The sequence below is a fragment of the Hyperoodon ampullatus genome, assembly GCF_949752795.1.
Source record: "Hyperoodon ampullatus genome assembly, chromosome: 2".
Taxonomy (NCBI): domain Eukaryota; kingdom Metazoa; phylum Chordata; class Mammalia; order Artiodactyla; family Ziphiidae; genus Hyperoodon; species Hyperoodon ampullatus.
In genome coordinates this window covers 157,241,299-157,267,610 of record NC_136915.1, presented here as the reverse complement: position 1 = coordinate 157,267,610, position 26,312 = coordinate 157,241,299, and the positions used below count along the sequence as shown (strand labels likewise).

General features: G+C 38.5%; 1 protein-coding gene across 1 annotated transcript in view; it reads left to right on the top strand.

Annotated features, from left to right (window-relative positions):
- The window catches only part of LOC307067962 (uncharacterized protein C1orf21), a 231,262-nt gene that overhangs the window by 191,853 nt on the left and 13,097 nt on the right, over positions 1-26,312 (top strand). Inside the window, exons 4-5 of the mRNA XM_079725580.1 lie at positions 9,834-9,910; positions 17,764-17,824. Of these exons, the coding sequence (XP_079581706.1) occupies positions 9,834-9,910; positions 17,764-17,824 (138 nt within the window). The remainder of the gene's footprint in view (positions 1-9,833; positions 9,911-17,763; positions 17,825-26,312) is intronic.

The following is a 26,312-nucleotide window of genomic DNA, read 5'->3' as shown; positions in this document are numbered from 1 at the left end:
GTTGAGGTAGGTTCCCTTTATGCCCACTTTCTGGAGAGTTTTTATCATCAGTGGTTGTTGAATTTTGTCAAAAGCTCTTTCTGCATCTATTGAGATGATCATATGGTTTTTATTCTTCAATTTGTTAATATGGTGTATCACATTGATTGATATGTGTATACTGAAGAATCCTTGCATCCCTGGGATAAATCCCACTTGATCATGGTGTATGATCCTTTTAATCTTTTGTTGGATTCTGTTTGCTAGTATTTTGTTGAGGATTTTTGCATCTATATTCATCAGTGATATTGGTCTGTAATTTTCTTTTTTTGTAGTTTCTTTGTCTGGTTTTAGTATCAGGGTGATGGTGGCCTCGTAGAATGAGTTTCGGAGTTTTCCCTCCTCTGCAATTTTTTGGAAGAGTTTGAGAAGGATGGGTGTTATCTCTTCTCTAAATGTTTGATAAAATTCACCTGTGAAGCCATCTGGTCCTGGACTTTTATTGTTGGAAGATTTTTAATCACAGTTTCAATTTCATTACTTGTGATTGGTCTGTTCATATTTTCTGTTTCTTCCTGGTTCAGTCTTGGAAGGTTATACCTTTCTAAGAATTTGTCCATTTTTTCCAGGTTGTCCATTTTATTGGCATAGAGTTGCTTGTAGTAGTGTCTTAGGATGCTTTGTATTTCTGTGGTGTCTGTTGTAACTTCTCCTTTTTCATTTCTAATTTTATTGATTTGAGTCATCTCCCTCTTTTTCTTGATGAGTCTGGCTAATGGTTTATCAATTTTGTGTATCTTCTCAAAGAACCAGCTTTTAGTTTTATTGATCTTTGCTATTCTTTTCTTTGTTTCTATTTCATTTATTTCTGCTCTAATCTTTATGATTTCTGTCCTTCTGCTAACTTTGGGTTTTCTTTGTTCTTCTTTCTCTTGTTCCTTTAGGTGTAAGGTTAGATTGTTTATTTGAGATGTTTCTTGTTTCTTGAGGTAGGCTTGTATAGCTATAAACTTCCCTCTTAGAACTGCTTTTGCTTCATCCCATAGGTTTTGGATCATTGTGTTTTCATTGTCATTTGTCTCTAGGTATTCTTTGATTTCCTCTTTCATTTCTTCAGTGATCTCTTGGTTACTTAGTAATGTATTGTTTAGCCTCCTTGTGTTTGTTTTTTACGATTTTTTCCCTGTAATTCATTTCTAATCGCATAGCGTTGTGGTCAGAAAAGATGCTTGATGTGATTTCAATTTTCTTAAATTTACTGAGGCTTGATTTGTGACCCAAGATGTGATCTATCCTGGAGAATGTTCTGTGTGCACTTGAGAAGAAAGTGTAATCTGCTGTTTTTGGATGGAATGTTCTATAAATATCAATTAAATCTATCTGGTCTGTTGTGTCATTTAAAGCTTCTATTTCCTTATTTATTTTCATTTTGGATGATCTGTCCATTGGTGTAAGTGACGTGCTAAAGTCCCCCACTATTACTGTGTTACTATCGATTTCCTATTTTATAGCTGTTAGCAGTTGCCTTATGTATTGAGGTGCTCCTATGCTGGGTGCATATATATTTATAATTGTTATATCTTCTTAGATTGATCCCTTGATCATTATGTAGTGTCCTTCCTTGTCTCTTGTAACATTTTTTATTTTAAAGTCTATTTTATCTGATATGAGTATAGCTGCTCCAGCTTTCTTTGGATTCCCATTTGCATGGAATATCTTTTTCCATCCCCTCACTTTCAGTCTGTATGTGTCCGTAGGTCTGAAGTGGGTCTCCTGTAGACAGCATATATATGGGTCATGTTTTTGTATCCATTCAGCAAGCCTGTGTCTTTTGTTTGGAGCGTTTAATCCATTCACATTTAAGGTAATTATCGATATGTATTTTCCTATGACCATTTTCTTAATTGTTTGGGGTTTGTTTTTGTAGATCCTTTTCTTCTCTTGTGATTCCCACTTAGAGAAGTTCCTTTAGCATTTGTTGTAGAGGTGGTTTGGTGGTGCTGAATGCTCTTAGCTTTTGCTTGTCTGTAAAGCTTTTGATTTTTCCATCAAATCTGAATGAGATCCTAGCTGGGTAGAGTAATCTTGGTTGTAGGTTCTTCCCTTTCATCACTTTAAGTATATCATACCCCTCCCTTCTGGCTTATAGAGTCTCTGCTGTGAAATCAGCTGTTAACCTTATGGGAGTTCCCTTGTATGTTACTTTTCATTTTTCCCTTGCTGCTTTCAATAATTTTTCTTTGTCTTTAATTTTTGCCAGTTTGATTACTATGTGTCTCGGTGTGTTTCTCCTTGGGTTTATCCTGTATGGGGCTTTCTGCGCTTCCTGGACTTGGGTGGCTATTTCCTTTCCCATGTTAAGGAAGTTTTTGACTATAATCTCTTCAAATATTTTCTGAGGTCCTTTCTCTGTCTCTTCTCCTTCTGGGACCCCTATAATGTGAATGTTGTTGTGTTTAATGTTGTCCCAGAAGTCTCTTAGGCTGTCTTCATTTCTTTTCATCCTTTTTTCTTTATTCTATTCCACAGCAGTGAATTCCACCATTCTGTCTTCCAGGTCACTTATCCATTCTTCTGACTCAGTTATTCTGCTATTGATTGCTTCTAGTGTAGTTTTCATTTCAGTTATAGTATTGTTCATCTCTGTTTGTTTGTGCTTTAATTCTTCTAGGTCTTTGTTAAACATTTCTTACATCTTCTCAATCTTTGCCTCCATTGTTTTTCCAAGTTCCTGGATCATCTTCACTATCATTATTCTGAATTCTTTTTCTGGAAGGTTGCCTATCTCTGCTTCATTTAGTTGTTTTTCTGGGGTTTTATCTTGTTCCTTCATCTGGTATGTAGCCTCTGCCTTTTCATCTTGTCTATCTTTCTGTGAATGTAGCTTGTTTCTTTTAATTCCTGCCATAGTAACTGAAAGACTTAGTTCTAGGTTTGTTGGTAAACAGTGAAATCTGTTCTGAGCAATTTCTTTAAACTGTTTACTTTTTAAAGATTATTTTAAATGTTTCCAATCTATCTTGTGAAACAACTATGTGAAAAATATTCGGTGCTTTAAAACTGATTTGCTCTACTTAACATTTACTTGGTATAAAATGAGGTACATGGTTATATTTTAATTTATGGAAAGAATTTCCATAAAGCTGAGACTTTCCATGCCAATTTCATCACTACTAAATAATTCTAACAAAATACTAATAATTCTAATAATTTCCGTGGACAGGTAATTATAATTATGTTGACCTCATGTAATCATGATACCGGTGGGCCCAATTCAACAGTTGCATTGTGTAGCTTGGGCCTTGCCATTTGCTAACATCCAGATATTCTGGTAGAATAAATGTGGCTCAGCTAATCACCATCACTCAGAAGATGGAAGATACTATTCCTTTATATTTGAAGGAGGTGGTGTCCTACTTGTGTTAATACTATATATGAAATCACACAAATTTTTAAAACATCAAATGAGATTGTTTTCTCAGAGAGTATATCATATGAGACAATCCCCAGAAGCTGGAATGATTACTCATTATTTATGTTATAGCTGAACGTGTTCTTATTTTTAAATGTGTGTGTACCCCCCAAAAATCTCCTAATTCTAGTTAAAGTATTTACCTTTTGTAGTTTTCAGGTACTTTCTGAAATGCAGTGGTTAAAATGCACACACACAGAGTCCTTGTATAGAGGGAAACCCACTGAGAGTTCGTATTTAGTGCTTTTGTATCTTTTCTCTGTGTGGCCCCTCATTAGCAGGTCCCAGAAGCTAGTACTCCAACTCCCACTATTTTTCTCTAGGCCTCCAGCTTCCTCCATCCATCTGGCCCCTGAGATTTCTTTATAAGACAGAACTTCCTGCCGTTGGGCCCAGAAAAAAAAAAAAAAGAAATTCCTCCTCACACTCCCAAACCAGACCAACTCTGGGAACCTCCCAGGACCCAGACTCAGTGGGATGACACAGGCAAAGAAGTGATAGGAGGAAAGAAGCTCCTTCCCTCACCAACAGGGAGCAGTGGGGTACTTTCTTCAACTCCCTGAATGCATTGTGTTGCTTCCTTCAGAATTGAGCTGAAGTTCAAGAGGACTTTGTAAAGAAGCTGTCACTTTCTCTTGTATTCTGACTTTCCCTTTGGGAGATGCCCCCCTAGATTGGAAGCAGCAGAATAAATATATTTCGGTTTGACTGTCTTCAACATGAGAGAAGCTAAGAAGAGAATGATAGGTTTACTCTAGACACTGACAAGTGTGTTCTGTTCATAAATAAAATGGCAAGCAAAGGAGTTATTTGATTTGCTGTTTAAATAAACCTGTCACTACCTGACATTAGTTTGCAAACATTTTTGAGAAATGGATGTTTTTGTCCAGCATCCGTTGAAAGCCCCTGAATGTACAGTTCAAGGGATTGCTGCTCTGAGAGGCCTTGCTATTGACCCCTGAGGCAGCTCTGTAGAACCCCAGGGCTCAGTTTGAAAGCTGCTCTGTGGAAGGCCAAGAGGGAGAATTCTAAGCACAAAGGTACCTTTTCTCTGAAATAAAAGTCCTCAAACGTTTCTGAGTTAAGAGTCACCTAGGACTCTTGTTTAAAATGCAGATTCCTGGGCACAATCCCAGAATCTGACACTTAGGAGGTATTGTGTTGGGCCTGGGAATCTGTATTTTGACAAGCATCCTAGATGATTCTGATACCAATATGGATGGCTCATAAAAACACAGCTCTACCAACTGCCTGCTGAGGGCCCTTTCAATGGCTTCATCTTAATCCCACTTGGTCCCAGTTTATTTTAGGTACTTAGAGTGTCAAATGCCATTAAAATAGTTTTTTCTTGCCAAGGGAAATAATATCTTAGTTACCTCTTCCGTCATCTCCCAGTTTAATTCTCTGTTCCTATTCCTGGGGCACCCCAAATGTGGCATGGCTCTCAGCCCTCTCTGTTGGAGCTGCTCCATCTGAGACTCCCATCAGTCTCATCCTTCCTCTGGCCTTTCTTGGTTTTGTTTGTTTGCTTGTTGTTTCTTTTTTTAAAGACAGGTCTCTTTAAACTTCTCCTTTCCCAACAAACAAACCCAAAGCAGAAGTTAATTGGTGTTTGTAAGCAAATATAAAACTGACTTCTTGATGTAAATACAGTGAACCAGTAAGCATATATATGCTCCCATGTAGCAAGGTGCTAGGTGTTCTGATAGAAAGACATATAAGAACAAATCCAAATAAATAAAATTTGTAAAATAAATAAAGCCCACAATGAGACACCCACTTGAATGACTATAATTGAAAAGACAATACCAAGTGTTGGCAGGGAGGTAGAGAAACTGGAACTGCACTGCTGGTGGGAATGTAAAATGACACAGCCACTTTGGAAAACAGTTTGGTGACATCTTAAATAGTCAAATATAAACTTATCATATAATCTAGCAGTTCCACTCCTTAGAGTCTACCCAAGAGAAATGAAAATGTATGTTCACCCAAAGACTTGTATACGAATGTTTATAGCAGCATTATTCATAATAGCCACAAACTGGAAACAGTCCATATGTTCATCAAGTTATGCATGGATAAACAAAATACAGTATATCCATACATTGGAATATTATCTAGCAATTAAAATAAATGAAACACTGAAATATGCTGAAGTACAGATGAACCTCGAAAACATTATGCTAAGTGAAAAATTCGAGATGCAAAAGGCTATATATTGTATGATTCCATTTATATGAATCTAGACGAAGCAAATTTGTAGAGACAGAAAGCAGATCTGTGGTTGCTGGGGCCTACAGATGAGAACAAATGGGTATGACGAAACTTTTGGGGCTGATCTAACTGTTCTAAAACTGGATTGTGGTGATAATTGCACAACTGTATAAATTTACTAAAATCATTTAATCATACATTTATAATGGGGGAATTGTATGGAATATAGATTTTATCTCAATAAGGCAGTTAAATATTTTTTATTAAAGTGTATACCACAATTAAATAATTGAAAGTTCTTTTCTATGCAAAAGAAATAGAAAGGCACTATATATAGTTCAGGTGTGGCCTGCAGACCCCTCGAGGTTCCTGAGATATTCTCAGGGAGTCTTCAAAGTCATTTTCCTAATAATAAAGAAGCTATTTGCCTTTTTGAAGGCAAATAGCTGTTGACATTTGTACTTATGGTGCAAAAGCAATGGTGGGTAAAACTGCCTGTGCCTTAGCACAAATCCAGGCATTGGCACCACACCTTATTAGTAGTCATAGTAGTACTATTATTAGTAGTAATAATAGTAGTTATTATTAGTAGTCACCACCACCAAGCATAGTGGAAGAATATATTCTATTTTCACTTAAGAATGCCCTTGATGGGGACTTCCCTGGTGGCGCAGTGGTTAAGAATCCACCTGCCAATGCAGGGGACACGGGTTCAATCCCTGGTCCGGGAAGATCCCACATGCCATGGAGCAACTAAGCCCGTGTGCCACAACTAATGAGCCTGTGCTCTAGAGCCTGCGAGCCACAACTACTGAAGCCCACATGCCCTAGAGTCCATGCTCCGCAACAAGAGAAGCCACCACAATGAGAGGCCCGCTCGCCACAACTAAAGAAAGCCCGTGGGCAGCAATGAAGACCCAACGCAACCATAAATAAAATTGATTCTTAAAAAAAAAAGAATGCCCTTAGTGAAGCAGTAGAAATTATTGAATTTTTTAACTCTTAGACCTTAGATGCATATCTTTTTGTTTTTGAATAAGATCGTTATCTCAAGGAAAAGCACTTCTGCAATTGATTGAGTTGTAAGCTGAACTTACAGCTGTTTTTTGTGGGACACCATCTCTACTGTAGAAAAAAAGTGCCTGGCAGACAAATTATGGATATTCAGACTTAGGTATTTGGCAAACAGTTTCTCAAAAATGACCGAATAGAGCCCGTTACTCTAAAGAAAACAATTGTCAGTGTTTATTGCTGGTCATAAAATTGGAATGTTAAACCAAAATTAGAATTTTGGAAAACTTGTATCCACCACTGTGAGCTTGCCACCTTTTGTCAAGACTTTTCTCATGAGGAACTTCCATGGCGGTCCAGTGGTTAAGACTGCACTTCCAATGCAGGTGGTGCGGGTTCGATCCCTGGTTGGGGAACTAAGATCCCGCATGCTGCGCAGCGCAGCCAAAAATTAAAATTAAAAAAAGGAAAGAGGGCTTCCCTGGTGGCACAGTGGTTGAGAGTCCGCCTGCCGATGCAGGGGACGTGGGTTCGTGCCCTGGTCTGGGAAGATCCCACATGCCACGGAGCAGCTGGGCCTGTGAGCCATGGCCACTGAGCCTGCGCATCCAGAGCCTGTGCTCTGCAATGGGAGAGGCCCGCATACCACAAAAAAGAAAAAGAAAAAAAAAAAGGAAAGATTTTTTTCATGAGATTGATGCTGATTTTAACAAATGTTATTTTTTTCATATTGTGTAATGAAATGTATCAAATTTGCATAATACAGGTAAGAGGTCTTGATACTAAAAACTTCGAGGACTACTGGCCTAGTGGCTAATAGCATGAACTCTGGGGCCATTCTGCATGGATTCAAATCCCAACGCTATTACTTATTACTTGTAGAATCCCAGTAAGTGTTTCACCTCTCCATACTTCAGATTCCTCATTTATAAAATGGGGAAAATAATGATACCTATCTCAGAGAGGTATGTGGGCATAAAAGTAAATTAATATATATATACTTGTGAACGTTAAAATGAGTTGATATATGCAACCAGTTAGAATAACATGTGGTGAGTTGTTACTGATCTTGATGAGTGGTAATTTGTAAAAACAAATACATTATAAGTATAAAATAGATAGAAATCTCTATGTAATTATATATATATTTGTAACCAGGAAATCTCCAGCTGCTTCCTCCCCATCCCCCATGCCCTCACCCCCCATCTCTGCCTCACCTTGGGTACTCTCACTTCCTGGAAGGGCACATCTGTGCCTGATGTCCTAAAGTGTCCTCGCCATCTATTGAGATGTCCTAAAGCGTCCTCCCCATCTATTGAGTCTCTGTTTGGGGCAGTTCCTTCTTTTTTAGCAGCCACACAATGTGTTTTTAAGGAAGATTTGGTGAGACAGTATAGTTATGAAGGGTACAGTTTAATAAATTGAATAGAAACAGAATATAATTATATGTCTTTGCATTCTTAGAATTAGAAGTCTCTTTCCTGCCTTAGCAGTGTTTAAAATTATGATGCATCATTTAAGTTCAGAGTTTAGGAAATTATGTGAATAGAGAAAAAGAATAAGGTTCTGTCACATCAAATACATCCATTTTCAGTGCTTAATCCAAGCACACATAAAGTTTAAGGGAGAAAATGACTCATTTGGAGGGAACCTACATCTTCAGTCCTGCAGAGAGACTACAGTTGAGCTATTTTTATCTATGTTTAGAAAAGTTAATTATGTGCTGACATCATTTATTTGTTCTACCAATATTCGATGAGTGCCTCCCATGGAGTGCCAGGCCCCTAGCCAGGCACTGTTGTTCCAGTTGTAAAGAAGGGATATGGGTCCCGCCCTCCTGGACTTAGTGCATTAAAGTTTTCTAATTGTTCTCCCACCTTCTTTGTAAAAAAAATAAGGTAGTTCATCTGTTGTTCACTGACTACATCAGCAGAGGGAACAGTATATATTTTATACTTTTTAAATGTTCATGAAAACATTCTCGAGTTTAGTGTGATTAGTAAAGAAGGTAAGCTAGACTGCAAAAGAACTGTAATGAATGTTTCTTCTCCTGGAAGATCACAAACAAAATTACCTTCTATTTTGGAGGACTGACGTTATACAGATATGCTCACGTTTGTTGGTAAATAGCAAACAACTAGTCATGTAAGTCGTTGCAGTTTCACTGATTTACATGGCTTCTGCTATCCTAGGAGAAATAATGAGCTCTTGAAAGAGCTCATTTGGGGACCATCTGTTTATGTGCCATCCCACATCACTCTGCCTGTGGTGAGAATGGTGGGTCGGCCCACAGGACTTTTTATTCCTTGCCCCTACCTACCCCAGGTCTTTAATTATTGCCACACCTTAGGTTGCTTGAGTGTATATAGTAACCTGTTAAGTAGGTTTAGAATAGTCCTTCCTTTCATTTTCGGGGGTATATTTAGAGAGCAAATTTTAGAGCACCTTAAATTTTTTTTAAAGATAATGTAAAAACACAAAGCAGTAGTATTATTGAGACAGTGTGCTTACTGATATACTTGTATTTTAAGATTTGAGAGTATTTCTTTCCTATGCGGCTGGTTTACTGGGAATAAGAAATCAGATCAGACTAAAAGCCAAAGAAGTATTTCTGGAATACAGGCTAGTATTGAGTTTCATTAATTTAATTGAATTCAATCTCAATATTCATTATACATGGAAAATATTAGCTATTTTTAGTCATGTTCTTGTCCCTGTCACTGCTAGGGCCTTATGCAAACTTTATGTGTCAGTAACTGCAGTTGTCTTTCACAAATAAAATGAACAAAGTCACTTAACCTGGGCAAGCAAACAATGGCTGTGGTTGTACTACTGCTGTTCTTTTTCACTAGAATCTTCTGTTCTTTGATTCTCTTACTGTTTTCAGTAACTCCACCTAAAAATCAAATATTACTCACGTTATTTTCTAAAAGGAGCCATAGCTGTTATAAACGTTAATTCCTCTTTTCATGACAATGTTCCCTGTTAAAATATTTGGCAGTTCTACTTGTACTGTGTGACATCTTTGTAAGGACTTTTGTCCTCCCCAACCTCAGAGGCTCCCCCAAAAATCTAACATTGTGTTGATGAAAATTTATGCTCTTGTTTAATTGTTGATTCTCATCTTGTCTTTTACATGTGTGTTTATGTGTTTCAGGAAAAAAGTGCCAGTTCAAATGTAAGACTTAAAACTAATAAAGAGATTCCGGGATTAGTTCATCAACCCAGAGCAAAGTAAGTTCTAGTTCCTATTTTCCTATATTGTTTTTAAAGCTAAAAATGTTTTTAGAGTGAGCTCCATTTTGCCTGCCAGGTAACCAAGACTTATGATAAAGCCTCAGTAATTGAGACAGTGTGATTTAGTCTAATGGAACAAAATAGAGAGACCCAAAACAGACCCACAATATATGACAGAGCTGACACTTCACATCAGTTAGAAGAAAATGAAGGGGAATATCTTTATAACCGTGGGGTAGGGAAAAACTTTGAATAAGTCACAAAGGATGCAAACCTTAAGGAAAATGATTAATTTTTGTGACTACATTAAAATTAAGAACTTCTGTTTATCAAAATATACTATAGGAGAGTAAAAGACCACAAAATGATGGAACATATTTACAATACGTATAATTAACAATAGTTGGGTTTCCAGAATATAGCAAGTAATTCTATGAATCAATAAATAAAAGACAGAACTCATAGAAAACCAGGCTAAAGACATAAACAACCACTTGACTGAAGAGGAAACATGAATAGCTAATGCATATGAAAAAATACCATTTCACACCACAAGACTGGCAAAAATTTAGAAGTCTAATAATACTAAAATGTTTACCAGAATGTAGGGATATAAACTGGTACAATTACTTTGGAAAACAACTCCACTCTCAGGTGTATACCCTAGAGGAACTCTTGTGCATGTGTGCCAGCAGGCATATTTTGAAATGTCCATAGCACACTGTTTACGTGAGCTCTTAAAGCTCTTGAAGATATGGGACTTTCCTGGCAGTCCAGTGGTTAAGACTCCACGCTTCCACTGCACAGGGCATGGGTTCCATCCCTGGTCGGGGAACTAAGATCCTGCGTGCCTCGTGGCGGTGACATGGCCAAAAAAAAAAAAAAAGCTCTTGGAAATAAAATCCAAATGTCCATCAGACATGTAATGGATAACAAAAATGTGGTATATTCTTATGATGGGAATGCTACATATCAGTGAAAATAAATGACCAATAGCTACCCAGATCAAGATAGAGGAATCTCATGAAATGTAAGGTTGTACCAGTAAGGTAAGTGGTAGTACCTGCCTATGTACAGTTTCATGCATACAAAGTGCAAAAACAGGCAGAGCTAAGCCATATATTATATATATGTACATGGTAAAACAATAAAGGCAAGCAAGGAAATGAAAAGGCATTAAATTCAGAATAGTGGTTCTTTCTACTGGATAGAAGACAATGGGACCAGAGGTTCTATCTCTTAATCCGAGTGGTGGTTACATGCGTGTTCCTTTCATTATTATTATTTGAAAATGTACAAATAACATTATATGTTTCCTTTTCTATGTGTTAAGTATTTCACAATTAAAATGCTAAATTAAAATGCTAAAGAGAGGGCTTCCCTGGTGGTGCAGTGGTTGAGAGTCCGCCTGCCGATGCAGGGGACGTGGGTTCGTGCCCCAGTCTGGGAAGATCCCACATGCCGTGGAGCGGCTGGGCCCGTGAGCCATGGCCGCTGAGCCTGCGCGTCCGGAGCCTGTGCTCTGCAGGGGGAGAGGCCACAACAGTGGGAGGCCCGCATACCGCAAAAAAAAAAAAAAAAATGCTAAAGAGAATAATGAGTAGTTTCTATATTATTCTAAAACTGAGTCTACCTTGGTGATAAAATGCACTTTTGTGACTTTGAAGCTACCTGCCCTTTCTTCAAAGAAGCTGTAATCCCAGAGGCTGCAAATCTCTTTTGTGTTGTTCTGCCTAAATATGAACAAATTCCCTAAGGGTGCTGATCACACAAGTACATCTGACACAGTCACCACCATCCCCAAATAAATTTAACTATGACATATATGTAAATCAATATCATAAGTGGAAAAAGTTGTGTTCTCTGGTTCTTCCCAGGAGGTTGAGACAAAAATAACATAATCACTTTAACCTGGCTGAGTGTCTGGAACTACTGCAGCCATGGCCACTGTGATATGGTGGTTAGGACTCTTCAGGGGGTGGTGAATGAGCTCAGGGATTGAATTTTTCACTTCCAAAGAAAACTGGACATTTTAAAATCCATTTATCATTTACAGTGTCAGTATAATGGGACAACAGATTTTTTTTCACCCTCGGGTATATGTCATGCTATAATCACAACCTACCTAATCCACTTCACTTGTAATCACTTTTATCTACACTAATTTTATCTGCCTCTGGGGACAACAGATAACCTGATAACACTACCAAATCATCTTTTCATCCAAGCCATTAGATATATACTCCTTTTAAATGCTTCTAGAAAAAGACTCTATTGAGAATTTCTTTTTTCCTTTAAAGCAAATACTTATTTAACTTTGACACATTGAAATAGCATGCTTTGCAGACTGGCATGTGCTGAAGCTTTCAGAGAAGTTGATTAAATTGGCTCATGTGTTTACATTAAAATTATGAAGAAAATCCCCTGTTCTTCACACAGCATAATGCTCGTGTGTGTGTGTGTGTGTGTGTGTGTGTGTGTGTGTGTGTATTTTAAACTGTGAGTCAGATCATTGGGTTTCTGGAATTCAACTAAGAAATATTTCTGGAGGGCTAAGAGGAGGATTTTACTTTTTCTACTTGCTGACATAATATAGGATCCAGGAAATTATTATTTATTATGCAGCTCTATAAAATAAGATGAGGCTTTTTCCCCATGAGTGGAAGGATAATCCCATACCTGATAATGGCAGATTTATTAATAATAAAGGCAGATAATGCTCACATCTTCATTTGATGCACCACGTAGAGCACATTCTTACTGTCTTTGTAATCTCAGGTCAATGACCTTATGTCTGTGAGCTTCAGTTTTCTCCAAGAAAAATGGAGGTGAAAAATCCTGTCTCATAGGGCTGGGGCTTAAATGAAATAATGCATGCCCTGTTCTTACCACAGTGTCTGACACTTGGTAAGAACACCTTAACAATTAGAAACAACCCAAATGCCCTTTGACAGGAAATTGGATAGATGAACTACACTGTATTCACACAGTGGAATATTAGCAGTTAAAACGAATGCACTGCAACAATGCACAACGCTGGATGGGCCCTAGCCATATAGCACTAGAACAAAGAGTAAGTCCTGCAACATTACACAGAGCATAATGCACTCTATAAGGTTTAAAACAACTAAAATAAATCATCTGCATTTTAAGCACATAGAGAGATAGAGTAAAGCTGCGTAAAAGGAAAGCAGGGGCATGATGGTTCCCTTGAGTTGGGAGAAACACACATGGGTGGGACGTAAGTAACCTCTAGGTTCTTGTTAAGATCGCAGCTTTTTAGAGGGAACTTAACCTCAACATAATAAAGGCCATATATGACAGACCCACAGCCAACATCGTTCTCAATGGTGAAAAACTGAAACCATTTCCTCTAAGATCAGGAACAAGACAAGGTTGCCCACTCTCACCACTATTATTCAACATAGTTTTGGAAGTTTTAGCCACAGCAATCAGAGAAAAAAAAGAAATAAAATGAATCCAAATCGGAAAAGAAGAAGTAAAGCTGTCACTGTTTACAGCTGACATGATACTATACATAGAGAATCCTAAAGATGCTACCAGAAAACTACTAGAGCTAATCAATGAACTTGGTAAAGTAGTAGGATACAAAATTAATGCACAGAAATCTCTGGCATTCCTATACACTAATGATGAAAAATCTGAAAGAGAAATTAAGGAAACACTCCCATTTACCATTGCAACAAAAAGAATAAAATACCTAGGAATAAACCTAAGGAGACAAAAGACCTGTATGCAGAAAACTATAAGACACTGATGAAAGAAATTAAAGATGGGGCTTCCCTGGTGGCGCAGTGGTTGAGAGTCTGCCTGCCGATGCAGGGGACACGGGTTTGTGCCCCGGTCTGGGAAGATCCCACATGCTGCGGAGTGACTGGGCCCGTGAGCCATGGCCACTGAGCCTGTGCGTCTGGAGCCTGTGCTCCGCAATGGGAGAGGCCACAACAGTGAGAGGCCCGCATACCGAAAAAAAAAAAAAAAGAAATTAAAGATGATACCAACAGATGGAGAGATATACCATGTTCTTGGATTGGAAGAATCAACATTGTGAAAATGACTCTACTGCCCAAAGCAATCTACAGATTCAGTGCAATCCCTATCAAACTACCAATGGCATTTTTCACAGAACTAGAACAAAAAATTTCACAATTTGTATGGAAACACAAAAGACCCCAAATAGCCAAAGTAATCTTGAGAAAGAAAAACGGAGCTGGAGGAATCAGGCTCCCTGACTTCAGACTATACTACAAAGCTACAGTAATCAAGACAGTATGGTACTGGCACAAAAACAGAAATATAAATCAATGGAACAGGATAGAAAGCCCAGAGATAAACCCACACACATATGGGCACCTTATCTTTGATAAAGGAGGCAAGAATATACAGTGGTGAAAAGACAGCCTCTTCAATAAGTGGTGCTGAGAAAACTGGATAGCTGCATGTAAAAGAATGAAATTAGAACACCTCCTAGCACCATACACAAAAATAAACTCAAAATGGATTAAAGACTTAAATGTAAGACCAGACACTATAAAACTCTTAGAGGAAAACATAGGCAGAACACTCGATGACATAAATCACAGCAAGATCCTTTTGGACCCACCTCCTAGAGAAATGGAAATAAAAACAAAGATAAACAAATGGGACCTAATGAAACTTCAAAGCTTTTGCACAGCAAAGGAAACCATAAACAAGACCAAAAGACAACCCTCAGAATGGGAGAAAATATTTGCAAATGAAGCAACTGACAAAGGATTAATCTCCAAAATTTACAAGCAGCTCATGCAGCTCAATAGCAAAAAAAAACAAACAACCCAATCCCAAAATGGGCAGAAGACCTAAACAGACATTTCTCCAAAGAAGATATACAGATTGCCAACAAACACATGAAAGGATGCTCAACATCACTAATCATTAGAGAAATGCAAATCAAAACTACAGTGAAGTATCACCTCACACTAGTCAGAATGGCCATATCATCAAAAAATCTACAAACAATAAATGCTGGAGAGGGTGTGGAGAAAAGGGAACCCTCTTGCACTGTTGGTGGGAATGTAAATTGATACAGCCACTATGGGGAACAGTATGGAGGTTCCTTAAAAAACTTAAAATAGAATTACCATGCGACCCAGCAATCCCATTACTGGACATATACCCTGAAAAAAACATAATTCAAAAAGAGTCATGTACCGCAATGTTCACTGCAGCTCTATTTACAATAGCCAGGACATGGAAGCAACTTAAGTGTCCATCGGCAGATGAATGGATAAAGAAGATGTGGCACATATATACAATGGAATATTACTCAGCCATAAAAAGAAACGGAATTGAGTTATTTGCAGTGAGGTGGATGGACCTAGAGTCTGTCATACAGAGTGAAGTAAGTCAGAAAGAGAAAAACAAATACCATATGCTAACATATATATGGAATCTTAAAAAAAAATCATGAAGAACCTAGGGGCAAGACGGAATAAAGAGGCAGACCTACTAGAGAATGGACTTGAGGACATGGGGAGGGGGAAGGGTAAGCTGGGACAAAATGAGAGTGGCATGGACATATATACACTACCAAATGTAAAATAGATAGCTAGTGGGAAGCAGCTGCATAGCACAGGGAGATCAGCTTTGTGCTTTGTGACCACCTAGAGGGGTGGGATAGGGAGAGTGGGAGGGAGACGCAAGAGGGAGGAGATATGGGGATATATGTAATGTATAGCTGATTCACTTTGTTATAAAGCAGAAACTAACACACCATTGTAAAGCAATTATACTCCAATAAAGGTGTTAAAAAAAATAAATAAAAATCGCAGCTTTGGTTTTTTGTTTTGGTTTCATGGGTGCTTATTATACTATTATTTTTAAAAATAACTAAATAAAAGTGAGCCATGAACTACTAGCCAGGGTGTGTCCTGTTGTGAGGATTAGGATTACCCCACTTCTCTGAGGTGCAATTGAAAAATAGTAATGATGATCATGAAGAAATAACTGTGTTTAGGCTAATATTTGTCAGAAGTAATGGAATTTCATTTTTGCAGGTGAAGTGTTTGGGAATTAAGACCTTGCCTTCTTATACTTTCACAGCTTAGGTGTTTATTGTTTGGAAGCTTATTTTTTTAAGTCACTTAAAACGGGAGCCGTGTATCTTTCTGCTCTAGAGCTCATTTTGTCCACCTTTCCTTCGTTTGATTATTTGTCCTTAAGATTCCATAGCATCATCACCCTAGTCTCAGGAAACTGACAAGTCACAGAAAGAAGAGCCTCTGATGGCAGGGTTAACTCACAAGAGCTTTGCCGGGACCAGCTGGGAGCCACAAGAATGCTCCAGGGTATAAATGGAGTATAATCTATAAAAATTTTGAGTCACTATGTTGTACACCCGAAACTAATATAATATTGCAAATCAACTATACCTCAATAAAAAAGAAATGTTCCAGGGGAGCGTTGTGTTTTCCAAGGTGGAATTTTAGTAATTTGAGAGAAATAGGAATAGCTGAAATTGTTAAGCTGTAGTAGTTAAATGCCAACATACAGGCTTTTATAAAAGATTTTTAGATCTAATTAATCTTAGCATCAAGTATTCATACTTTATAAACTAAATGAGAAACAATCCAATTATCCCTTCCTAAATCTTGAAGAAAGACAGTAAAGCCAGCCCAGCATGCTTTTCCTTCTCGTCCCCTCACTCACAATCATCAACTTGTCCATCAGAAGGGGTTTAAGAATCAAGTTGTTACCTAGGGACTGTTTCTCACAGTGCGGTGTGTACCCTGGAAGGTAAGAACTATTATTAATGCCACTGTGTGGATAGTTTCCACGGGAGGGGAGGGCATCCCTGTTTACCTAGGCGGGAGTCAGTCGAAAGCGGGTAATTCATCAGAGTGAAAGTTCTGTCTCTCTCCCTTTGGAAGAGATTTAGGGCTTCTCTCTGAAAGGAACGCATGAAGAACAGCAGAGTAAGCCTCACGCTGTCTGGTTACACCATCTCTAAGACAACACACAGGTAACGAGGATCTCCATGGTGGGCGTTTGCTCCACCTGGCAGGGTCTGCTACACCTCCAGGGATAACGGAGTTTATCTGAAAGAGCTCAGTTAATGCATCGGGATTTGAGAATACATAAGTCACCCTTCCATTCAAGGCCCTTTCCCTCCTGTCCGCGAATCCTCTCCGCTCTCCTTACCTTCTTAGTTTTGTCCTCACGAACCACGTCCGTCTCATTAAGTATGCCGTTAAATAGCAAAGAACAGGTAAACACACAGGGCGAGGGCTACTCAGACATGCCTCCTCACTTACTCTCACGTTCCAGTGGATTTCAGTTCCAAAGAGGTGCATTTGCTGTCACCAGTACAGGAGATATTCAGGTCAAGTTCTCGGCTCGTTTGCTGCCAGCCCACACCTATGCAGTCAGCTGAATGCCATGCTGATGCTGACAGCCTGTGTAAAATACACATTTTAATATAATAACTAGGATATATTGTTATGGTTACACACAGGGTTGAAATATGCCATGTACTGCTTGCCTGTGCTTTTTGTTTTAATTACAAGGCAAAAATTGGGCACGCACCTCCGAGTAACACCACTATAAATAACGTGTACGTTGAAAGGAAATTGCGTTCCTTAAATCATAGGAACTGATAGACTATTATGAAACACGTTTGCAGGATTACTGTAATGACATTTATCCTTAGTGTGACTTCAGAGTACTTCAGTGGAAAAGTCTGCAAGAAATAAATGACTGCCCCAAAGTTTAGGGACTCAGCATTTTTCATCTGAGGGAGCTAGGTTTAAGAAAACACTGAAATATGCACTTAACTACTCTTTGTTTTTCAGCATGCACATCTCTGAAAGCCAACAAGAATTCTTCAGAATGCTGGATGAAAAAATTGAAAAGGTAAGAAGTAAAATAACTACATGTTTCAAGGGAAATATTGCCTCATGTGTTAGAGTAACAATATTCTGGTTTCTCTTACAAAGCTTTTCTTACAAGGGGATGGTTAGAGTTAAAACAAACGTCCACACACCACAAAGTGGCTAGGAGAATATTTAATGTATAACAGAGCTTCCCAGGATCCTGGGCTACTGTTGATCATTCTTTGAAGTGTGGAAAGTCAGGTAGAGACTGGTAAGAGCCTTTGCCTAGAAACGGAGCTTTGCTGTCTATCACTGTGTATTGTCTGCACCTGATGCCCTGCTCGGACCTCAGACTGCAAGCAAGTAGGTCCTTAGTACCTGTCTACTACATACCCAACACTGCTCTGAGTTATTTACAAATGTTGCAAACATGTTGCAATCAATACCTTACCTCAGGGAAGTGACCATGAGACAGGTAATATTTGCATTTTACAGATAAGGAAATTGAGGCTCATGCTTGAGTAACTTACCCAGGTTTGCAAGGCTAATAGCGGTCGTGTTAGAATTCCAGCCCATGTCTGTCTGACTCCAAAGCAGAGTCTCCGGGTTGCTTCTCTAAAAGTGTGGATTTTACAGTGACAGTAAGACACTAAGTTGATTCATGTGGAAATTTAACCCATACTTATGATCTCAGAGTGCCATATGAGAATTAACTGAATGAAGGGTTCAATATGGTAATCATTAAAGGCTTACATGCCTAGAGAATTTAAATTTATCACTGCAGGGAGTGAGTTTTAAATACTAAAGTTATACATCTGAGAATTATAATTTGAAAACCTTATTCTGAAGAAGAGTTAAATTCTAAATTCAGACCATATCACGACTATGGTTAAGGCATCATGGGCCAATTTTACCTTTGAAATGTTTTCCATTTTAATTTTTACTTATTTTTTACTTTTTGTGGCCCTTGAGCATTTCTTCATGAATTCCTAGGTTATGTATATATCAGTCAATGGAAGATAGTGAAGGAGCTCTTAAATTCATCCGTATTTCAGTAACAGACACCTCTCTGAGGTGGACCTCTCCTGAAAGAATCATTATATAATCTTCTAATGCACCATTAAAAGACCAGCATATATTACCAATGTGAAAAATAGAAATGGGTAATGAACTAAAGTAATAGTTTAATCAATAGTGTTCCCTGGCTATGCTTACATTCTCATTTGAGTATAATTTTTTTTTTTTACTTTTAGTGAAATTTTAGCTTATGCATGACTTTTTAGATTGAAAACATCATCTAGGAATAATTACCAGGTTTCACATATTGGTTCAAAAGCTGTTCAACTTGCCAGTAACATTTTGTTTTCAGTAAAGAGAAGCATAAAAAGCAATATTTTGTTCCTACTGTAATGGTGAAGATCTTTTCTTTCTCGGGATTATTTCTCCTCCACTAGCTTTTTGGCAATAAAAATATTTGCTTAGTACTCAGAGGTAGTCTGTAAAAATTGAGACCTGAATTGTAAGTTATCTTTTTAAACAACATTTACAGACCCTGACAAGGTGTTTTAAATGATCTAATCTCTTTCTGGTGTGTTTCCATAATTGAAGTTCTACCTCTTGTTACTCAAAACTGAAATTCATTGTTCCCATCTGAAATTCTACTTCCCTTCTTACTTTGCATCCAGGATGTAGACTATGATGTGTTTAGCACAACAAAAGCAAAGTTTATAACTTGATCATTTATTGGATGGAACTTTCCTTGGACAAAGGAGCATTTGTAGATTCAGCATACAGTGTTCACACTATATATTGAATACATTTATATTCAAAAATGAGCTGTTATATAATCTGTGGTACGTGCCCAGTTACAAATTTCTAAGGGAACTTTATATCTTCTCTGAACCAAACTTTCCTATTTCTGCTCTCTTACCTAAAGTTCATCCTTCTGAATTTTGTGAATATGCTATCCTATGCATCATCTAAACATTAAGCCTCCCCAAATTAAAATGTTCCTTTTTAATATATGTGTTCAGCTTAATATAATCTTCACCATAGTTTATATAACCAAAATTGGAAGTTGGATTCTTACGAATCATTTTCCTGACTTTTTACCGTTGCTAAATATTTCTTTGGTCCAACTAATATTTAGACAACCATAAATACAATTCAAATCTATCCGTTAGGTTATATAGGATTGATTTAAAAAACTAAACTCAGAGCTTCATGCTGAAAATTGGAGTCATTCTGAGAGGCCTTGAGTTTTGAGATATAATCTTTCTCAGAAATGTCCAGGAATTCCTTTTTTCTTCCTTAAATTGGTAGGAAGCAAAATTGAGTGAATCTGTAGAGATTTAAACCTGCCGTTCCTTGATTCATCCTTTGTATTTATTGAATGTCTACAGGGCATAGTTTGATTTACCTTTCAACTCTCCTCTCCATACTAAGAGAAATCTCTGTTCTGTCTCTCTCACGAAATATGCAAAAGTACCATTAGTATAAAGAAACAAGGACTGCTAGATGGTTTAATACTTACAGTGAAACTTAATGTGGACTAATCTAAATCAAAAATGATCATGGTGCCGAGCTGCAGTTTACTTTTGTACCACAACTGGGCAAGCAGTTTTCTAAGAAGTTCTTGGTGTCAAAGAAAAGCAAGTAGCAAAAATGCATTAAAAAATTATTTAGCACTTTTGATGCTAAATTAGTTAGCATCATTTAATTATTTAGCATACCAGGCATTATGCTATGACTCAGGATAGAAAAACAGATAGGAAATAAGGGATACAAAATAAGTAGGAAAGAGTCCCTTGACGTGAGGAGCTCAGTTTTAAATGCAAATTTCTTTGAAAAGGTAATTATTTTACCAATGGAGGAGTCCTTCTTCCATCACCCCTTACACCATTATCACCGTGAGTCAGGTCCTCCTGTATTGCACGTAGGTGTTTCAGCGGTCAAGTGCTGAAACTTGAGGTCCATGAACCAGGCAGTTGGGACATCCTTGGACACTTGACACCATTTCACTATGCTGGCATGAAGAAGGCCAGGACACTGAGCTGCATCTGGAGATGACCACGAGAGAGATTTTTGTCAGGAGAACAGTGAGAGTTCAAAAGAGCATTGTAAGCTCTGACCTACTTTTGCTTTTCCTTTTGGATAGTAAAAAAATGCTGTGAAACAATGGGAGCACCTCATTTATCTTTAACTCATTATTTTTCACTTGGATACCTAACCATTATTCCATTACAGTCTGTAGTTGTTGTCCCTGACAATTCACAGGCTCCTGAACTTTATGTGAAGTGGTGACATTTGCCTAATTTTACAGCTTAAAGAAAATGACAGTTTACTGCAGAGCAAGATAATGATTTTAAACTCTCGTCTTTCACTATATTTAGAGGAGAAAGAAGAGATCTAGATTATTAAAACTTGGCCCTGTGAAGGAGTTTCTGAATATCGTACCAAAGACAGATCACATCAGATTTTAAGATATGCTTTCTGCTGTATATTTGAGTTTACTTGTAAGAAGCAGAAAAAGTAAATACATTTTTTAAGTATCTGCATTAATACTATCTTTCCCAGGCAAACGCAGGGATTTATATTTTGCTTTAGGAAGATGTAAGAACAGCTGACAACTGAGAAGTCTCTTGCTCTCTCAGAGAGAACCCTGAATATTAAATAAAGAATGTCTCAGTGCAGTGCCAATTGCATCTGGTTAGTTTTCCTCATGAAAAGCATCTTAAGCTCTGTTGGGTCATGGGCATTTTTTTGGAATGTTGTAAAAGTTATGAAGACTCTCCCTATAAAAATGCACATGATATCATATACACAAAATTCTTAAGTAAAATTTTAGAGTTTTATAACTGTCTGGAGCCTGTCCTTGGGCCCCAGGCAAAGAACCCGTGCATTTCACTGATGGGCTTTGCTCAGATCCAGGGCCCAACTACACCCATGAGTCTCGTCAGGGTCTGATCTTATCCATATGTATCTCTGACTGTAAAGAAAAGTAGGAAACTGAGCACAGATAACTCCAAGAAAACCCATTCTCCTTCCTTTCATAGCTCCCTTCTCCTCTTTGAGAATAGCTCATAGTACTTCACCGCCCCCTCCCCGAGGGTGAGCCATCAGCGTGCCACCTTGCCTCGCATATTCCTGTAAGATTTTGAGACTCCGCCTGTGTTGACTGGAATTATTCAATGTGACCTTTTGAGGAAATGTCTTAGAAAGAGCAGCGGATGGATTTAAAATCAGCTGATTTTAAAAGATGTTTATCTATAGACATTTACACTTAGAAAATGTTTGGGTTCCTGAGGTGGCCTGATTTCCTTGGCCCCAGAACTAACCTAGTTGGTGAGAAACATGGTAAGTCTGCATTTATAAATTTATTTCAAGGGCTCCTTTTCTTAATATTATGTCAGATCAGTCTGAGCTACGTTATGAATCAGTGTGTCAGAGATCCGAAGGTGTTTGCTTTTCATCTGGTAAAGAGAGTGACTTGTGTGTAATTATGAGCCATGATTTTTGGTTCTATATATAAACTCTTCCTGAAGTAGACTGTTTAACTGCAGAGCTGCTATAGAATCGAATATAATATTTGGCACCTGCAGTTGATGATAGGTTTTACTTTCTGGTGGTGCGTTTAAAGGCCTCCTCAGTGCCGCTAGTGATGAGAAACATGGGACTGATGTATCAGATCCTGAAGAATGTCACCCGGCCTGCCCCATGTGTACAGAGGAAGTCATAGCATGTCCCTCCTACCAGCTTGTCAATTTCCGTTACAACCAGGGCCTTCAGCACCGGCAGAGAGATGCTCTTGCTGGCACGTGTGTTTTGGAACTGGGCTGGGCTGCCGATATTCCATTAAACAGCTCCTTGCTCCATGGGAAACACAGCAAGGCCTTAATTTTGCTAGTAACCAAATCCTGCCTTGTGTCTCCTTTCCCTTCATCCCCCTGCCTTGCCTGTTCTCTCTCCTCTATGTACCTTTCCTCATTCGCTGGTCAAAGTAAAGCTGTAATTACAAGGGTAAGGCTGTGACTCAGCCCTGTTTTGTTTCTCTCCCTACTGCATAGCTTTATGCAGGTGACTTCTTAATAGTTACTATGATAGCGTCGGTGCAGGAGCCACTGGCGAAGTGCGTGCACACCGTGGACTTTGAGGATCCTAGCGTTCCCCGGCAATCCATGTAGCTACTAGTCATGGGTCATGCAGTCAAGGAAAATAAAGCAGGCAGCAAGCCTAGAAGAATGCAACACACCCAGTCTCTGCTCACTTTCTTTTTTCTGGAGGGCTTGATTTGCAGAGAATTCTTGAGGTTCTATCAGCCTGGTGCCTTAGGGAGTAGCAAAGGAGAAGAGTCCAGGTTCCAGAACAGTGGAGTACATGAATACAAATAAAAACCATGCCATTTTTATGAATGCAGTGAGGCCGACAGCGCTCTGAACTCAACAGCAACCTGGGGCACAGTCGGTGAATGGTGTCATTTTGCCATGGGTGTAGTACTTGGGCAAAGGAAGGTGGCCCAAGGTGCCACTCAGAGCAGAGAGACAGTGATGCTGGCTTGTGTCGTTTTTTTGTCTTGTTCCCATTCGGTTTCTCCTTCCCGTCCTCTTCCTGGGTTGTCTGTTTCCCCTCCTCCCCATGGCCTTTCCACTCTTTGCGCTTAGCACCCAGGGGCATTGTTTTAGCCCTACAGAGGGCCCTTGGGGACAGAGGGTGCCAGCCTCTGTCACTGCTGATTTATTATTTAAGAATCTCTAAAAGAACTCGAAGCATTACATAGACGGTTCCCTAAGGATAAAAATTGGGTCTCTTTGTTTGCCTAGAACCTAGCCCAGGGCCTGGGACAGAACAGAGGCTTAATAAATTTGTTGAATGAGTGAATGGGGCAAATAAGACCACTGGGCTTAGCAGAAGCAGAAGCACACGAAGGAAGGAGGTGTGATGGGGCAGAGTCCTGTAGCAGAGGGCTCAGCGTGACAGGAGGGGCTCTTAACAGTTAGCAGCCCCACGGCAGGTATGTAGTAGGTACAGTGCCAAGAAACAGAACTGAGAAAGGTCAAGAAAGCGAGAGAGTGGCATGGACATATATACACTACCAAACATGAAACAGATAGCTAGTGGGAAGCAGCCGCATAGCACAGGGAGATCAGCTCGGTGCTTTGTGACCGCCTGGAGGGGTGGGATAGGGAGGGTGGGAGGGAGGGAGACGCAAGAGGGAAGAGATATGGGAACATATGTATATGTATAGCTGATTCACTTTGTTATAAAGCAGAAACTAACACACCATTGTAAAGCAATTATACTCCAATAAAGATGTAAAAACAAACAAACAAACAAAAAAAAAAGCACCTAAAAAAAAAAAAGAAGAGACAGCACAGAGCAAGTGAAAGAGCCTGTGCTTCAAACCTCAGGCAAATCCAAAGACCCACTCCAGTAGTAGCTGTGTGACCCCAGGCTAATTGTTTAACCTTTCTGATCCTCAGTTTCCTCACCAAAACATTTGGATAGTAATACTCACTTGTCCAGGAAATTAAAGAAAATTCATGTAGAGTCTATAGCGGAGTGTTTGATGTGTTGTATGTGCTCTGTGATTCGTAGCTTTTATTTTGGTTGAAGTTGCCTGTATCCACATCATAAAGGCCATTTGTAGAGGAAGGATTTGGGGGAGGTGGTGACTGAAACCGAACATGCAGAACTTATCAGCTTGAACCTTGCTTGAGCAAGCGCCTTCCTGTGGTATAGATGTCTCCTTGTAGACAGAAAATTAGAACGGAATATTTTCCAGTGTACTGGCCCACCTCCCTCCTGTGTGGTATAAACATGTTAAGGAATTAGATTCGTGTGAACATTTATAGACCCATTAAATAACCTGTGCCAGCTTTTGAGCTGATTACAGAATGAGTCCGTGAATCAGTGGCCCGGGTACAGCTGAATCCCTATCTGTATTTCTGCTGTTTGGAGGGTTCATTCTTTTTTAATTCTTGTGGGTTGCTTAAAACCTGCTTTTGCAAATATTCATTAATGCTAGTCTTAAAATGTTTATAACAATAACAAAAAGTTAGGAAAGGGGATCCCTAACAAGATCATTAAAGCGATAAGACTAACTTCTTTGATTCATTTAACAAGCTTATCTGGAATGTGTTCTCTGGATGCAGAAATGAGCCAGGGCCATGGAGCTGCACCATGAGGAATTAGGAAATTGGGTCCTTGCCTTTAGGGAGCTTCTAATCTAGCAGCATAAAGTTTTGAATTGGGAGGAACTTCAGAGAGTATCTTATCTGATTTACCCGCAACTTTCCAAACTCCCACTAAACAGAACCCTCTGTAGCAAAGAATGAGGCATGCCCCTTTATATCAATTGGGAAGGAATTATAAAGCATATTATGTTTTGTACATTTCTTGAAATGTTTATTCTGAGATATCTTGTTATTTGTAGGATACGTATTCCTCTCTTTGAAATTCTGTGGAGAATTCCTAGAGAAAGCATTCTTGGGGCAGACACTTCTAGATTGCCCTCATTTTAATCCCATTTTTCTAAATAGAGTCAAAAGAGGAGTACCAAATTCTTTATACTCATATTCTCGAAATTGGTTGTTGGAGGTTTGGAGATGTTTAATCATATTCTGCCTCCCTTCTGGGTTCTTAACAAATTTAAACTAGACACAGAGAGTCAGGTGAGTATCATGGGTCAGTATCTATCTTATTAGTAAGTCTCATAATTCCCAAATGCAGAGCTTCTAGTAAACTAGTTTGGAATACATTTGCAATACTTAAAACATGAAAAGGATCTGTAGCCAGCATATATAAGGAAGTACTATTAATGCAAACCAATAAAAACCATCAATTAAAGTTATGAGTCTGTATCCTTGAAATTCTCTTACATGTGTGCAATAAAGTTCACTGAAGCATACATACTATGCTCAGTAGCAAAAAAAATTTTTTTAACCTGGAAGCAGTTTAAGTGCCTAGCACTAGAGGAATGAATATATAAAATCCTTTATAGTCCCACAGTACAATATCATGCAGCAGTTAAAAGAAATGACCCAGACGCATACATATTTATATCTCCACAATTATAGATCTCAAATCATATTATTAAATGACTAGAGGAATAAGCAGAATGATAAAAATTGTATGACACCATACAAATGAAAAAAAAATACACTGTTTTTAGATGGACATTCAACAAGTATTAAACACCAGTTATACACACACATACACGTGTGCATGCACACATTACTATAGTATGTTTTTATATGATATATTTATAAATGGCATGTATTTATATCTGTTTTATACATAAACATTCATATATAAGATGTATAGTTTATTTGGTATATTATAAATATGATACAATTATTAAAGTATCAAAAATGATCATACCAAACCCCTGACCATTGTTGTACCTGGGGATGGGGGAAGGGGAATGGGACTGGGATGGTAGTTTCATTTCTTCAGGAAGAGAGTGGCAGCTGGAAGCAATGTTACAAAATATTACTAGTTCTTATGCCTGTGATTGAAATGCAGTGCTT